Source organism: Dromaius novaehollandiae, chromosome 1, assembly GCF_036370855.1.
Source record: "Dromaius novaehollandiae isolate bDroNov1 chromosome 1, bDroNov1.hap1, whole genome shotgun sequence".
Taxonomy (NCBI): domain Eukaryota; kingdom Metazoa; phylum Chordata; class Aves; order Casuariiformes; family Dromaiidae; genus Dromaius; species Dromaius novaehollandiae.
Window position 1 is genome coordinate 126,101,070 of NC_088098.1, and position 14,996 is coordinate 126,116,065.

General features: G+C 43.9%; 1 protein-coding gene across 1 annotated transcript in view; it reads right to left on the reverse strand.

Moving 5' to 3' along the window:
- Window positions 1–14,316, reverse strand: part of TSPAN7 (tetraspanin 7) — a 112,064-nt gene extending 97,748 nt beyond the window's left edge. Inside the window, exon 1 of the mRNA XM_026104117.2 lies at window positions 13,998–14,316. Within this exon, the coding sequence (XP_025959902.1) occupies window positions 13,998–14,078 (81 nt within the window). The 5' untranslated portion in view covers window positions 14,079–14,316. The remainder of the gene's footprint in view (window positions 1–13,997) is intronic.
- Window positions 14,317–14,996: the final 680 nt, after the last annotated feature.

The window sequence follows — 14,996 nt, forward strand, 5'->3', positions numbered from 1 at the left end:
AGCACTTGACAATCTCATACGTAAAATCTGTGACAGAATCCACAAATCACCAAATGCTGCATATTGGCCTTTAACTAGAGCTCCATGTTAGCAAACATTCTCCCTATCTTCATGTCCAAAGGAAGGTAGAACTAAGCAACCTAGCTTGCTTTGGAGGTCAGCATTTAAACTTGACCCTCTTTGCCACACTTGGGGCAGTCTGCTCTGAAGATAACGGATCACTGGTACTTAGCACAAAGAGCATGAAGACATTTTTAAGTAGGCACACCAAGTTTCCTTCCTTCGGGGTGAGCCTGTCAACAAACACTTCTTGCTCTGTAGGCAAATAGTCTTTCAGAAGAGAGGTGGATATCCGTCTACAGAAATGTGCACTCATTTCCTTGAAGGAAACCATCCCTATGCTCTGTGTGAGGGGAAACTAATTTTCTCCCACAGCAGAGCGTGCCCAATCTGTGAAGTTAAGAAAGTTGACTGGCAGGTTTCCAGCTATGGAAGCAGTCTCAACCCGGGTGCTTCAGGGCAGAACATCCCATCTCACCATGGACTGATAGCTCTGCTCCCCTCTCGCAAGATATCAAGCAGCATAAAGTGTTTTTTGCAGTGGAGCTGTGTATATGACTTCCACATAAAGAAGAATCACAGTGTACCAACTCATAGTTCAGATGCAGGCAAATGCTCCACCCAGCAATTCCTCTCCACAAAGAGTAGATTTCTCAAAAACACTTCCCTGCTCTACAAACTATCTTAACAGCAGGCAAAATGCAAATTTTATTTCAATTTGCTATTCTTGCATTACAGTCAGGGACTTAAAAAAAAAGAAAAAGAAAAGGAAAATTCTTCCCATTTTGACTACCAAACTGTCTCCTTCTATAAAATGGGCATAATGACTACTATTTTTTGAGGACCAACATTGGTAAGTAAATCTGAAGATTTCATTTTCCCGTAAGTAATTACACAATGCTTCTTAAGCACAACAGTATTTAAAGAACAGAGAAAACATTGAGCATGGCTGTCAACATCAAAAGTAACTTCTTTTATTAACATACAGGAAGCAAACAGGCTCCATTTCTTTTCTGAGCTTAATCCAAGGAACACGCACTCTGCCCTGTCCTCCAACTCTGCTCCTAATACTCAGCATTTATTCATCTATCAGCTGACTCGTGTATGACCTCACAGTACAGTATCTCATCAGCACATCTGCAGAGTATTTTGGTCTCATGTCCTGTAGTTAGGCTTAAAAAAGAAAAAAAAAAAAAAAAGAGCAGTAGTATTTTTAAAGCAATTCTATATCTTTTGGGGTCAATTCAGTGGACCACTACACTGGAAAAGGACATGCCTTCTTGCAGAATGACACCTGCAAAACCAAAGGGCAACTAAAACAAGCAAGTCTAGACACAGGATGCAGAACTTAAGTCTTCCATCTTCACAGAGAAAGGAGGAAAAAGGCCTATGCTGCTGAGATATTCAGCACTCAAATGAGAGGGAAACCCTGCCATTCCCAACCCTAATCCTGCCATGAACTCTTTGGCCAACCTGTAGCAAGTCAGAGGTCTGCTTCAATTTACCAAGGAAAGTAGTATTTGATGCATGAACCTTTGCATCGCAAGCCCCAGCAAACTGGGGAATGAAACCCAATAACATTAAGAATAAATAAGCATACATTTCTGGTTGCTATTTCTACCACTATTAAACTAACGCCCATGCTCCTTTATCTTAAAAGAGAGATTTTCCTCTCTCTCTACAATATGGTTATACTTTCCAAATAATTCTCACCCAGATAGGAGAACTGGACAGAAATTTCTACATCCCTTAGAAACCATTTAGATAACACAAAATAGTCCAAGCTTAAGTAAGAACAGGCACCAACAGGCACTGCAGGTTTAATATTACATTTACCACACTTACTTTGAGCAATGAGGAGAAAAAGGAAAAGCACAGGAGCAGCCTATGGTAATTCTGTGCTATACAAGCCAGAAGAGCCTGGTTTTCACCAAGCCTGACTCTTACAGAAAAAAAAGTTTAAAACTCCACCTGATAAAGCATGAATGAGTATAAAAAACATCATCTGTTCTTGCACTCAATTGCATAAGACAGCCTGGTCATATATAGTTTCTACTGATTTTAATAAGACCAAGATGACTCTGCAAAGTACTTTATACATTTCAGATGGACAAAGCTCAGTCAAACCCACATGTAATCATCAACCTCAGCCAATTTTTCATCCTTCTTATAATGTCATTTCTCATCACGTTCTTTTGCTTACCAATAGCGTACTCATATATGATATAGAAAAAATATGCTTTCAGCAGGCAAGTGTTACTGCCACACAGACTCAGGCTTGGGTGTACAACTGATCTGACAGGCAACAGTTCTAGAAGAAAAATTATTTAACTAATTCTCATTGATGAGATAACTTTTATTTTTATATCATTAATAGCTTGAAAATGTGGCTAAGAGTAAAGATTTAGCATGAAATCAAAAAAAAAAAATCTTTTTAATGCCCTTTAGATTCAGAGGTCTGCCATCTTACATATTTTATATTTTCAGCGGGGGTGGAAAAAATAGGAAGTCATTTTAGTCCGACACCTGGCGCAAAACTGCAAAGCTGAGCACTTCATGAAATTAAAAGAATAAATCATCTAAGTGGTTGTGGCTCAGCTGTATTTTTGATCATTTGGGGATTGTACTGTTCTAGGAAACAGCCCATCTCCTTACTTTAATACTAGATATTCTTCAGGGTACAGGGATTAATCCTTTTTGGTCCCCTGGCAATCTGAGGTCAGCAAGTAAGGGGGAAGGGAATACTTTAAATCTGACACTTCTGTTAAAAAATAGCTATGGCGCAGCATGATCAGGTTTCAATATGACAGGGACCAGGTTTGCTTTAAGTGAAAAAGAATATGCTTTAATATTACAGGTATATAGTACGAGCTCACGGAAATTGAGGCAACTTTTCCATAGTGTTTTGGACAATTTCACTAGTTGAAAATTCACTCTCCCACAGATATATCTATTTTAAGTACGATGACTATCATTCACATAAGAAAGCAACTGGCTGTTGCTTACAAAACACAACAGTTGTGGAAGTGGGAGGTTTTATTTTTGTTGCTGGTTTCAGCCTAAGGAGGAAAAAAAAAAAAAAAAAAAAAAAGCAATTGCTGCATGAAATATTCAGTTTATTACCACACTCTGTTTATCTAGCACCTTTCCTGCAGCATGTAATTTTACAGGACGGCAAGCACAGCGTGACAGCCCAGTCCATGGGCAGGGCTCTCACCGACCCGCAGCCAGGACCAGGACTGCATCGTGCACCTGCCCCAGCAAGCGCGCCAGCACGCACCACTGGCAGTGTGTCCACTCAGCACTACGCAGCAGGACAGAGGGCACTGAGCTGCAGTTCCGACCATACTGGAAGGACACCCAGCAAAAACATCGTTTCGCAGCAGGGAGATCAAAGGGGAGAGATGTTAAAAAAAAAAAAGAAAAAAAAAAAAAAAAAAAAAAAGAGAAGAAGGTTTTCAGTAAGAAAGTATTTACCTGCAAACCCATGAGCAAAGGAGATGGTTGTACTATCCTGTTAGCAACAGTCTTTCACAAACACTCTGCAAGCTGTGCAAAGATCCTGCATACATACCCAGCAAATACAGCAAGGCCTTGCTGCCTCCGAGAAAGGTTGTACGCTGACCTAATCCTACCAATCATGATAAAAATAAACCAGTAATCCTGCTCCCATGAAATACATTTTCCTCTTTTTGAGAGGTGTGACCTTCCGTTAGTAAATCCTGATCCAATCACTTTGTGTCATTCCTTGTTTTACGAGAACAGGCAGCAAGGAATAAACTTGGGCTTGGCTTGTATGTTCCAGGAAATAATACTGAAATGCTCTTGATAGCCAGTTCCCCGACACTGTGAGATTGTGGCTCTTTCTTTACTATCTTTTAAATTGCACTTGCATGCTAATAAAAATTATAATCTGCAGGTAACACATAAACAGTCTGTAAGAAGTTCTGGGACAAAAGAGATCAATTTAAGCCTCTAGGTCATTTCACTTGCATAATTTAACTCAGCAGTTTTTCCTAAAATATACTAGGAGAAAGTCAGTCCCAGATAATATGTAAGGTGATACTAATATTAACTAGCTACTGCAAACTGTGTATAGCCATGTTTTTAAGTTGGGTGGAGCAGACAAAAAAGCAGCTCCGATGAAATGTAAAAATAGCATCAATGATCCGTAAAAGGAGCAGAAGTTAAAAAAATTTTTGAAATGCTTATAAAATAATTTTAGTTGTTGGGTTCCTATAAGACTGGCATTTTGCAGGCAGATTTAGCGATGCTGTGTCTGCAGTCAGTGCATACAGCCGAACAGGGAGTACTACATCCAGCCCCATGCAGCTGAAAGAGTAAAACTGATCAATGAGATGCAGAAATTAAACGATCTTCAAGATACTGAGGGAGACTTGCTTGTATTTTAGTTTCCCGTTTGTTTTCAAAGGGGGAAAAAAGTGTGACATACACTTAATTACATTATCATTCCAAGCCTAATCAGAGCCATTTAAACGTTAAGTGCTATTGAAGTGAACGGCATATAGGAGGATGGAGTATTCATCTTTTCTTTTGTTACTACTTGCCTGGAAAGAGTCCTGTCTTATAATTTTTATTATTCTTGCAAGAATAAAAGTTGCAACCTTCCTGACAGACTTGTGGTATTTTGTCAGTCTTTTGGCAGCAGTAAGTTGTATTGAAAATGCTTTACCTGGGAGACTATTACAGAATATAACAGAAAGCACAGGATTCCCAGTAAAAATATGAACTGCAAATTCTATCACTCCCCCCCCCCCCATTCACTGTATTGGAAAATTATAATAATCCTCAATGTCAAACAGCTTTTGAAATTCCTCTGCATGTTTCTATAAAAGGAGGGTCACATTTAGACCTCTAAATAACCCTCTAAATATTATCCTTAGAAAGAGATCAAAGCAGGCCACCTGAACAGCTCCAGGCAAGCTGCACATTATCATGCACCTTCGTGTTACCTTCTAATAGGCATAAAAATCCCCATGAGGTGTACACCGCTGCAGACTGCAGGTTCCCCATCTCTGCCACAGACTCTCACCCCCCAACACACGCATCCCAGTTATGACTTAGAAGCCAGCACACTTCACATATCAAATGGCAAGCCTTGGTTCTGCCTGATCAGACTGGTTGAGCGCACTCCATGATGCCATAAACTGGCCTAAGTCTAAAGTCTAGCTACAAAAATGATGTGGACACTACCCAGCACATGGAGAAAATTCTTGTTTCCTTGAAAACTTCATTTTTTTTTAAGACTTCCCAAACTACAGAGAGGTTCCACCCCGAGAGGTCTACCTCCATCACAAATTTCAGGTTTTGATATAGCTCCGTTTCCAACGGGAAATCTAAAAACTTTTTCAGCTCACCATTATTTTTAGAAACATACAAAGATGAGCATTTTTTTTCATTTTCTGCTGCCAAAAAGCTACAATGAATTTTAAGAAAACTTCAAAACTGTTGACAGACATCGAGCAAACCATTGGAAACTATGTCCAAAAGATGAACATTTTTAAAACTGACCAAAGGATTAAATCAGCAAGGTTTAGCTGAAACTTTGATTGCACAGAGTGCGCTCAGGTCCTTGCAGTAAGATTGATTTCTAGTGTGCTAGGGGACAGTTGTAAACAGACTTTGCTGGAGGAGTTCAAGGCAATCTTCTGTTCCCATGTAATACTTTTTCTAATGAAGTACCTACAAATTTAGCCAGGAACAAGTTCTTGAAGAAGCTGTTAGCTTCACTGACAGCTTCACTCCTGTGGCATCCGCAGGTGTGAGCTGCTCATTCTGAGGTATTAAAGCACTGAGTAGCTGTATGGGTCATACGGCAGGGGCTTCCTTCACTTCCCAGTTTTAGGTAAGGGGTTAGTGCTCTTCTCCCCATGTTGTTTACATAATTTCACCCTCTCCTGCCTTCTCATCCTCTTCTGTTGCACCACATACACATGCCATGCTTTCTTCCGATCTGCTCCCAAGATTCACAAACATTTGCTAAATCCAATACCTCACTATTCAAGCCCTCACACTCTCCTAGCAAATAAACTCTTGAAAAAAAATGCTTGGATTAATAATAATAATACGAAATTCAACTTGATTCATCCAAAGGCACACACAGCCCAAACCCACCCTCAAAGCAAACAGTGAGTAATCCCGGTGGGGGGGCAACATATCAATCACAAGACCCACTTTTAGCCTTCTGGCCAGCCCCGGCTGCTCCTCAGGGTCCTCTCTGCTTGCAGTGCACCCAACCTGGCCACAGGCAATGAAGAGCCTCATCAAGGCAGCAGATCCCATGCAGCACTTCCCTGCCTGCTAAACAGGAACCAAACCCAAGGACAGGTGATGCCTGGACTCCGCACTTAGGCAATTCAGGGAGCTGCAGGAAGGGTTGTCCATGCTAAGGATTTCAGCACTGCCCCCAGAACAAGATACATGGGTGGGGGGGGAAGCATTTGAAAAACACCTTGCAAAACACTACATGGAGATTACAGCAAAATTAAACAGCAGCACTTGTAGTATTTTATTACAGCTCCTAAAAACCTTGTGGCCTACTCCCAAAGCTCATAGAATGAGTTCAGCTATGAAAAAATGGTAATCCAGTTAGATGCGAGCATGCCATACTTCTTACTTTGCTTCAGAGTCCCTTTAGTAGCAGAGAAACTTAAATGCTTCCCTCTTAAAACCCCAAAACTGTTAAAGGCACTCCCTGCAGAAAATACAAGCCATCTGCCCATCACAGTGAAAGAAAGCTAAAATAAAAAAGAGGTACGCTCTACAGATACAAAAGATCAATTCTGTGAGAGGTGATTAAGTACTAATTAATAGTGATGAGCCTAAAGAGATGGCAGTATTAAAACGGCTTTACAGTAATTGTCATCCCCTTCTTCCCCAGATGACTTACAGTCTTCCCTGTATATATCCTTCTCAAGATTCAACCATCTATATTTGCAATACACTGAGGTCAACAGTATTTTCACCCTCCAATTCAGCGGATGCAGAAGAGACTCAATACTATAAGAGAGCCAGCATTTCCGTAAGAAGCCTCATTTGAGTCAAAAAGCATGAGCAAGACCAAAGGAACAGTTTCTACTGTTCACATGCACAAACGGCCCTTCTGGATATTCATCTATTAACTTATCTGCACGTAAATTTGTAGGACAGTTAAAACAACAGAGGAAAAGATGATGAAATTCCAGAGATGGAGATGACTAACAGTACCAGGTAATTTAATTTACCTCCCTGACAGCACAGGGAATTGATAAATAGTCACATAATCAGAGATCAAATCAGGCTCGTGGATCCATTTTAAATTTCATCCCAGTTTACCTACGGTAATTCTCTCCATTTCCTTGAAAAGTGAGGTCTATGGTATCATACTAGCATTCAAGAAAAAGGACTATACTGTTTTCTTGACTGAAAAGAGCTAGCAACAAGACCTCCTGAGCACTCTTCCCCCAGAATTTTTATTTGTACTATTTACACCATACAACAGCTCTTTATATTGTCTAGAGATGAACACTAAACAGCAAGTATGCAGTATTCCACAACACCCCTTTCTCATCACCTGCCGAGGAGCAAGGACTTCTGCCACAGCTTGTTCACAAATACATCCTATGTCTTCCCAAACACAAACACTTCACGTCACCCACTTACCCCTCTTCACCAGTCCAAACCAATCCATTATGTAGAAAAGTTACTATCCCCGAACTAGAGAACCAGCAAGGTACCATCTCTGAGATAAAGGCGTAGCAGGTATCTTGTGAAGACGTAATCACAGGTACACAGACAGCAAGACAAAATGGAGCATTTAACCAACCGCAAAGTCAATTACTCCCTTGAATGAGCTGTTCCAATGATTCTAATTTGTTTCGTACACAAAATTTTTAGGATGTGAAGGGGCATCAGCAATGCAAAACCTACACAGATTTGCCAATGTGTCTGCTCCAAAACATGCAGGTTGACTAAACTTACAAAACCAATTCTCTGGCAAGAAAGGGAACAATGCTAGATCCACACAATGTCAGCATGCAACACCACAGTTTTCATCCCCAACCTTCCCATCCATGTTTCATTCCATGGGAGGAGGCAGAGAACTTCTTTAGTATTTAATTCTGAGGATATCTGCATGAAACCGCTGCAACACTTATTACAGAGCATAAGTATAAATCGCAACATTACCTTTTCTGTTTACTCTCACTTATCAGAGCCGTTAATGTTGGCATGGCTCTCCTTGGCTAGGAGTGTAATTAAGGATTTGTTAAAACACAGCTTTAATTAAAAAAAAAAAAAAAAAAACCTCAAACTAAGCCAGGTTGAGTAAGTACCCCAACAGTGAATTTAGAAAGCTGACTCTGGAGCTATGTTTTTGAACACCACCTAGCATTTTGGTTTTTTCAATCCCATTATTTATTTAGTCAACAGAATTCACCCTGGGCTGCGCTCACAAGAAAACACCATTATCTTTAATCTTTCATGTATGTCATTAAGAGAACAGAAATTGGAAATAACTTACTTAAGGGACAAACCTCATGCAGTTGCCTCTTTAACAGTGGCATACTTTAAATCCATCCTAACTGTCAATTTCAAAACCAAAAATACTGTGTTTTTGAAAGTGCAGTTTTGCTGTATTTCAGGTAACTAAGTACCTACAGCAGCATTTCTTTCCAAAAGTATAGCAATCATCATTTTGCAGTCAACAGAACCACCAAAAGATACAAGAATCTAAGCCACCTGGGAAAGCATAAATGTTTCCTGAAATATTTCCTTTAAAACTGTCTGCTAACAGTTATTAAAAAAATGGGGGGGGGGGGGGGCATGAGCATGGTAACAGATATCAGAAAGAGCAGACACATGCAGAGAGCAAGGCAGAAGAACGGAAAAGAAATTCTGAGGAGAAAACAGTAATTTCAATAACCTAACCAGACATTCATAGGGAAGATGATCAATGCCACTAGTAACTCAAAGAGACACACAAAGTTAATTCCATATTATAATGCACAGCTTGAACTGCTGTATTTGAAGATGGGTCCGCAATTCAGCCATAAATTCGTGTTACAGAGCAAGCTATGATGCTCATCCTTTGCCTCAGATGTTTCCCAGAAAATATCTTTGCAAGCTCCTGAAATCGTAACCGAATGTCGTATAGCTCATCCGTGCAGCTATAGCATTTGGACTCTAAATCCCAGCACTGGGAATGTTCCAGAAGCATCAGAGGGACAAAAGGGCTCCAAATTGTCTGCCCTAAAAACTGCTCTTCTAGCCATCCCCAGGCGCAGGAGGCCCCTCGATCGCCAAATGTGGAGCAGGAAAGATCGGTGCTGGCAGCCCTGGCGCTGGCGGGAATAAACACCAGCCCCCCGCCCCGCTCACCCCCGCCACTGACCTCGTTTGCTGGGAGCCGGGGAGAAGGTGGAGATGCCGGGCTTGTTTTTCTGAAGCAGAAGCCAACCTTCCCCTTCCCCTCACGCCACAGAGGCATGCTCCTCCGTGCAGCCCTGGGCACAGCTCAGCATGCAGCACCATCTCCTAACCACCTCGTCCCTTGATTAAGATCGCACACCATTCCCATGGCAATCAGAGAAAGAGGCCAAAAGGAAGATTAACAACACAAAACCATGTATTTTCAGCTGTCTTTTCACACTAGCATCTCCGGGTGTACTATTCAGGCAGCCTGTGTGTGGGGATTGACCATCTGCAGGAGGCCCACAGCCCCAGCTCTGCCCCACAGCCAAGCAGCACTTACCTGTCCTGCCACACACGTGCCACCAGTCAGTCCACAGTCCTCCTGAGATCTGCTAACACACAAGGGGACCCATGAAGGTGGGCAGATCCATTTCCCCATCAAGAAAAACTTGGAAAACTGAACTATTATTATTGCAAAAAGGTATCTTAGTCTCAATTTTATTGCATGCCAAGTGATATGTACCATATCACGTACCAGGAACTTAGTTTAGTATCTGAAAAATTGATCTTGGTTGGAAGATGCTCTTCAATTGAACAATCCACTTTGTATTCAAATGGAAACTCTGCTTAAAAGCTTTTATTACATGAATTAAAAGCAAGAAAACCCCAAACCAGGCACAACAGTATAAAGTACTCATTCTAGGGTGAAGTGTCTCACACCACACACACACACACACACACACACACACAAAAAGGTCAGAAAATAATCACTTTGCTGTGGTGGCTTTTTGAGACAACAGTAAGCTTTGAGTATAAGACAGAACCCATTTTATGCAGCACTGTAACTTGAACAACCAATGCACATACCCTCAAAATCCCCACCCTCCCAAAACAGACTGAGCCAACCTGTTAATTTGATATTGAAATAATATGAGTTCATTGCAAAAGCTTCAGGATAAAAAAATACATATATTTTAAGACAGAAGACAACTTAAGAACTAGAAAAATAAAAGGTACTAACAGGAGCTTAAAGGTTTCACTCCTCTACAGAAAATGAATTTTGGACATTCCTTTAAATAAAAGACAGGTTATATCTCAGATTTCTATGCAAGTAGTTTATGATACACAAAAGGAGACAAATAAAAATACCTAACAGTCAAGCAGTGCTTTTACTGCCGTTTTTAATCTACTACTTCCAAACTAGATGCATTCAGTACAGAATTCTGATTAGGAAAGAAATGGCTGTTGAATTTTTATTACTACGTCCCTTAAGGACTAAAAGACGTAACCCTAGGCATTTAACGTGTACTATGAATAACAATACATATGAGCACATAAAAAGCCTGTTATCTCTGTTTATGGAATTTTTCTATCATGTTCACACATTTACAGAAAGAAGCTGGGAGGTACAGTGAAGGGGGGGGAGCACAAGCTATCAAAATAACAAATATTGTTAAACAAAACCAATTTGGAAAGGAACGAGCTATGCAGTACAAAATCTGAGTAAACCATGTCTCTTCATTATCACCCTGCAGTTCCTGTGTAGTTAGTAGAGCCTCATTCAGTGTTTATACAGAAATCCTTCATCTACACGCTTCTCACACATTGATACAAAAAGCAGTTCAGATTTAACTCTGACAAATTATTACTCATGATGGGAATGTTCTGCATACATAGATTTTCTGCTTTTATAAACCATGTAAACACAGACAGGTCCTTCTGGATTTTTCAGAATAGCTCACCAGATGCAACCCAGCATTTTCTCTCCTTGTCCCCTCATATCACAATCCATAACCTCCTAGCCAGATATCCAAAGGACTTCCATCACCTACTTCTCAGCCACAGGACCACTTTCATCTGTGTGTTATATTGCCACCTCCATCTCCACAGCTATAAAAAACAGACAGCTCCTCAAAACCCTTATGAACTGCAGCTGAGCAATGCAGGACTTTCTCCTTCATGAACTAGCTTGCAGCCTCCCAAACAACTCTGGCAAACCAATCTGCAAACCAGTAGTTTGTGGCACTGGCATGTCTTGTTTCTGATATTTAGATAAATCCAAGAAATTAAAATTTAAAACTAGTTCCTTTTCTTTAATCCTCCTCATACTTTCAGCTCTGAGAATTCACAAGGACCAACGTTGAGTCACACTGACTCTGCCTTTGGAGCCAGGAGCATGAGAGGGTACAAAGAGCACCCCAGAAAATAATGGAGGGAGACTGGGACAACTCTACACATCCCTCAGCTCTCAAACTTGTAGAAAGAAAGAGATGATGTGGCCAGAGAGCACTATATTTCTGCTATACTCCAGGCAATAAGTCTAGCCTACTCTAAAGTAGAGTAGTGGGGCAGTTCATACAACAGTGGGGCAATTCATACCTCAGAAAAGGGCCAAAAATGTAACTTAAGTTTTTTTTCTTGTTGGTTTTTCCTCCTGTGCTAAAAGGAGGAACAAATGACAAAGACTTAGGGTCTGCTGTGAAAGACTGGACCTTTACCAGATCCTCTGTTGACTTTCCCCTTTGGGATCTGCCTAGGTTTCTCTAGGTTGGTGCCACATGAGCTTGGGAAAACACAACACAAATCATGGTGAAAAAGGAATCAATCGTCTCGTGGTTGTGGCAGTCTGTCTCCAACTGTTTTGTTTCCTTTTCCAGGCACAAGGAAGAGGACAAACACGGAAGCGCACTCTGATGGCTGTCGGGCGTTAAGTGCCTGGAAGAGCCATGGTAGTGGACCATGCCCTCCTGGCAGACCGGGACAACCAGGAGCCTGTTTAGACTAAGAGAATTTGCACTGGAGGACACCACCAACACAGACACATTGTTACAGCCCAAATCAGAGCTCAGCTGTGTCATTTACCCTAAGAAGTCACAGCTGTAAACCTGGCCTGGAGTCAGTACAACCTGGAGCGCAAATTCCCTTAGCCAGCTGCTTGGCTCAATGTACAGTTCCCTCTTTTTTAATGAGATTAGCGTTCATGAAATGCGCTAGCTTGACAGGCATGCTGATTTCAGTCCTCCGTTTATTCAGGATACAACAGAGATACAGCGGTCAGTGTTAAAAAGACATCATTTGAAAAGATACTGTGAATTCACCAGAGTCCCTGCAGTTGCTCATTAATCACAGGAAGAAGAGGGGATTCACCTAGAGCCCACCGAGAGCCGAGCGCTGGAAAGGATGAGCCTGTAAACCGTGGTAAATGTACAAACTTAGCTACCTACCTACCTGAGACTAACATGAGGCATCTACTTGTCAACAAAAAAAGATGATTCAGGCTTCCTGTCCGTTTTAGTCATCAGACCCACCGGCTCTGGCTACCCTCGAAATTGCCAAAAAGAAGAGAGTATGTTTAGGAGTGTGGGGCGGCAAGAAAGACAACAACATGGGGTACCACCATGAGCATGGATTAGCAGGATGACTTTTGGCTGTGCTTATTTTTTTAAAAGGCATACGAAGTTCAAAGAGAAAAAGTCACTGGTTCACTATAAAGATGTAAAGCGTTATTGCTGTGAATAGGCAATTCTTAGTTTAGAATATATTTTTAAGCGGAATGATGAAAAACTGAGTTACTCCATTTCACAGGCACTTTCCACGGTATAAAGCTATTAAAATGGTAAGACATGATAAGCTTGCCAGTAGAAAGTGACAAATTCGCTTCACCGTACTGCATCAGTGATGGGCAGATTATGGTCTTCAATGGCACACAGTGGGGCCATTATCGTATGCTGCCACCATGTACCATTAAAAGGTCCTTAATCTGCCGATTGCTGCCACAACATGCCACTTATGCCCACGATCTGCTGAGTAACAGGCCCAGGCGCCGCAAAAAAAATCCCCGACCCCCAGGGCCGCCTGAAAAACCAGGGCACCCATCAGTCAATCATTATAACTCAATTAATGCATCTGGGTCATAAAAATGGTTTGCGGGAGCCGCGGTTGGGTTACACAACGCGCGACAGACGCCGGGACAGGGGCGAAGCCGGCAAACGCACCAACGGCTCCAGCTGCCGGTGCCACCGGCCCCAGTTTGGGGGGCGGGGGGAGGATTTAACATTAATAAATACGATAAGCGACGACTTGGAGCGGCGAGAGCCCCGCTGCCCTCCGCGGGGCACCGGGCGCTGCCAGCGAGGCGGAGGGGCCGGGACGGCACCTTCCCGCGACGCCCCCGGCGAGGCGGCCGACGAAGGGGCGGCCGTGGCGGGCAGCAGCGGCCGCCCCGACAACTTTCCCCCGCATCGGCTCGCAAGAAGAGGCCAAAAAGAAAGAAAAAGAAAAAAATATATTTAAAAAAAAAATACAGCTGCGCGCACAGATATTGCGCCGCCAACCCGAACGTGACCCGGCGGGGGCGAGTCAATGACAAACCGTCGCGCAGCGCCGAGGTGCGCAGCGGGGGCCGGCAGCGGAGCCCCGGGCGGCTCCGCGCCCTCCCGCCGAGCAGGTGGGGGCGGGGAAGGAGGGACGGGGGGTCCCGGACGCCGCGGGGGCGCCGGGGCGGGCGACCCCCGCGCCGCACTCACCCAGAAGACGAAGGAGTAGATGATGAGCAGGGTTTTCAGACACGTTATCACGGGTTTGGTCTCCATTCTCCTCGATGCCATAATACTGAGATCCCGGCTGCTGGCTGGGCGCGGGGAGGGAAGGGAGGGAGGGAAGGCGGGCGGGGGAGGGAGGAGGAGGAGGAGGGAGGTGAGCTCAGCGCTCAGCTCGCTCCGCCGTGCGGCTTATCCGCGCCGCCCGCCGCTCCCGCCCCGCCTCGCCGCCACCTCCCGCAGCCCCCCGGGAGCGGGAGCGCGAGCGCGAGCCGGAGCCGGAGCCGGGCCGCAGCCGCCGCCGCCCGGCCCCGCGGGGAGGGGAAGAGAGGGGAGGGGAGGGGGAAGCACGCCCCCTGCCGCCGCCCGGCACCTGCCGCGCCGCCGGGGGGAAATGGCCGCCGGGTCGGGGGTTGGGGCAGGCAGCCAGCTGCGGGCCCCGCGCGGCGGGGAGGCCCCGGGACCGGGGGCTGGTGACCCCCGACGAGCCGGTCCCGCTTTGAGGCGGCACCGGGGGGCGGCTGTGGCCCAGCTGCGCCCGACCTGCCGGTTTTAGCTGTTTTTCTTAGCGCTGTATAGCTCGCTGAAACATCAGTGTGCCGAGGAGTAGCCACAGCACTCTGCCCAGGAGGGGAATTTTTCTGCAATACATCGCAGGAGGAAAGAGCCTCTTTTTTTTCTCCCCGATGGCAAAGACACCCCCCACCACCACCAGTTTTTCCCACTGAAGGTGTTCATAGCCTTTACTTGAACTACTCTTGTTGCTTCCAGAGGTGGGGCTGGAAAGTTGGAATTGGACAGGGAATTGCCCATATGGAGGGAAATGTCTTTCAGTGTCATGATGAAAATCTGTTTTCAGAGAGTCAGGCTGCAAGGATTCAGAAACCGTAGTGAGTGCATGCACCACAGGTTTAACAGTGTTTTGGCTGCTAAACAATGCTATTTTGGAAGAAAGCCAGCAGCAGGCATAAAATACGGATGAGTCAG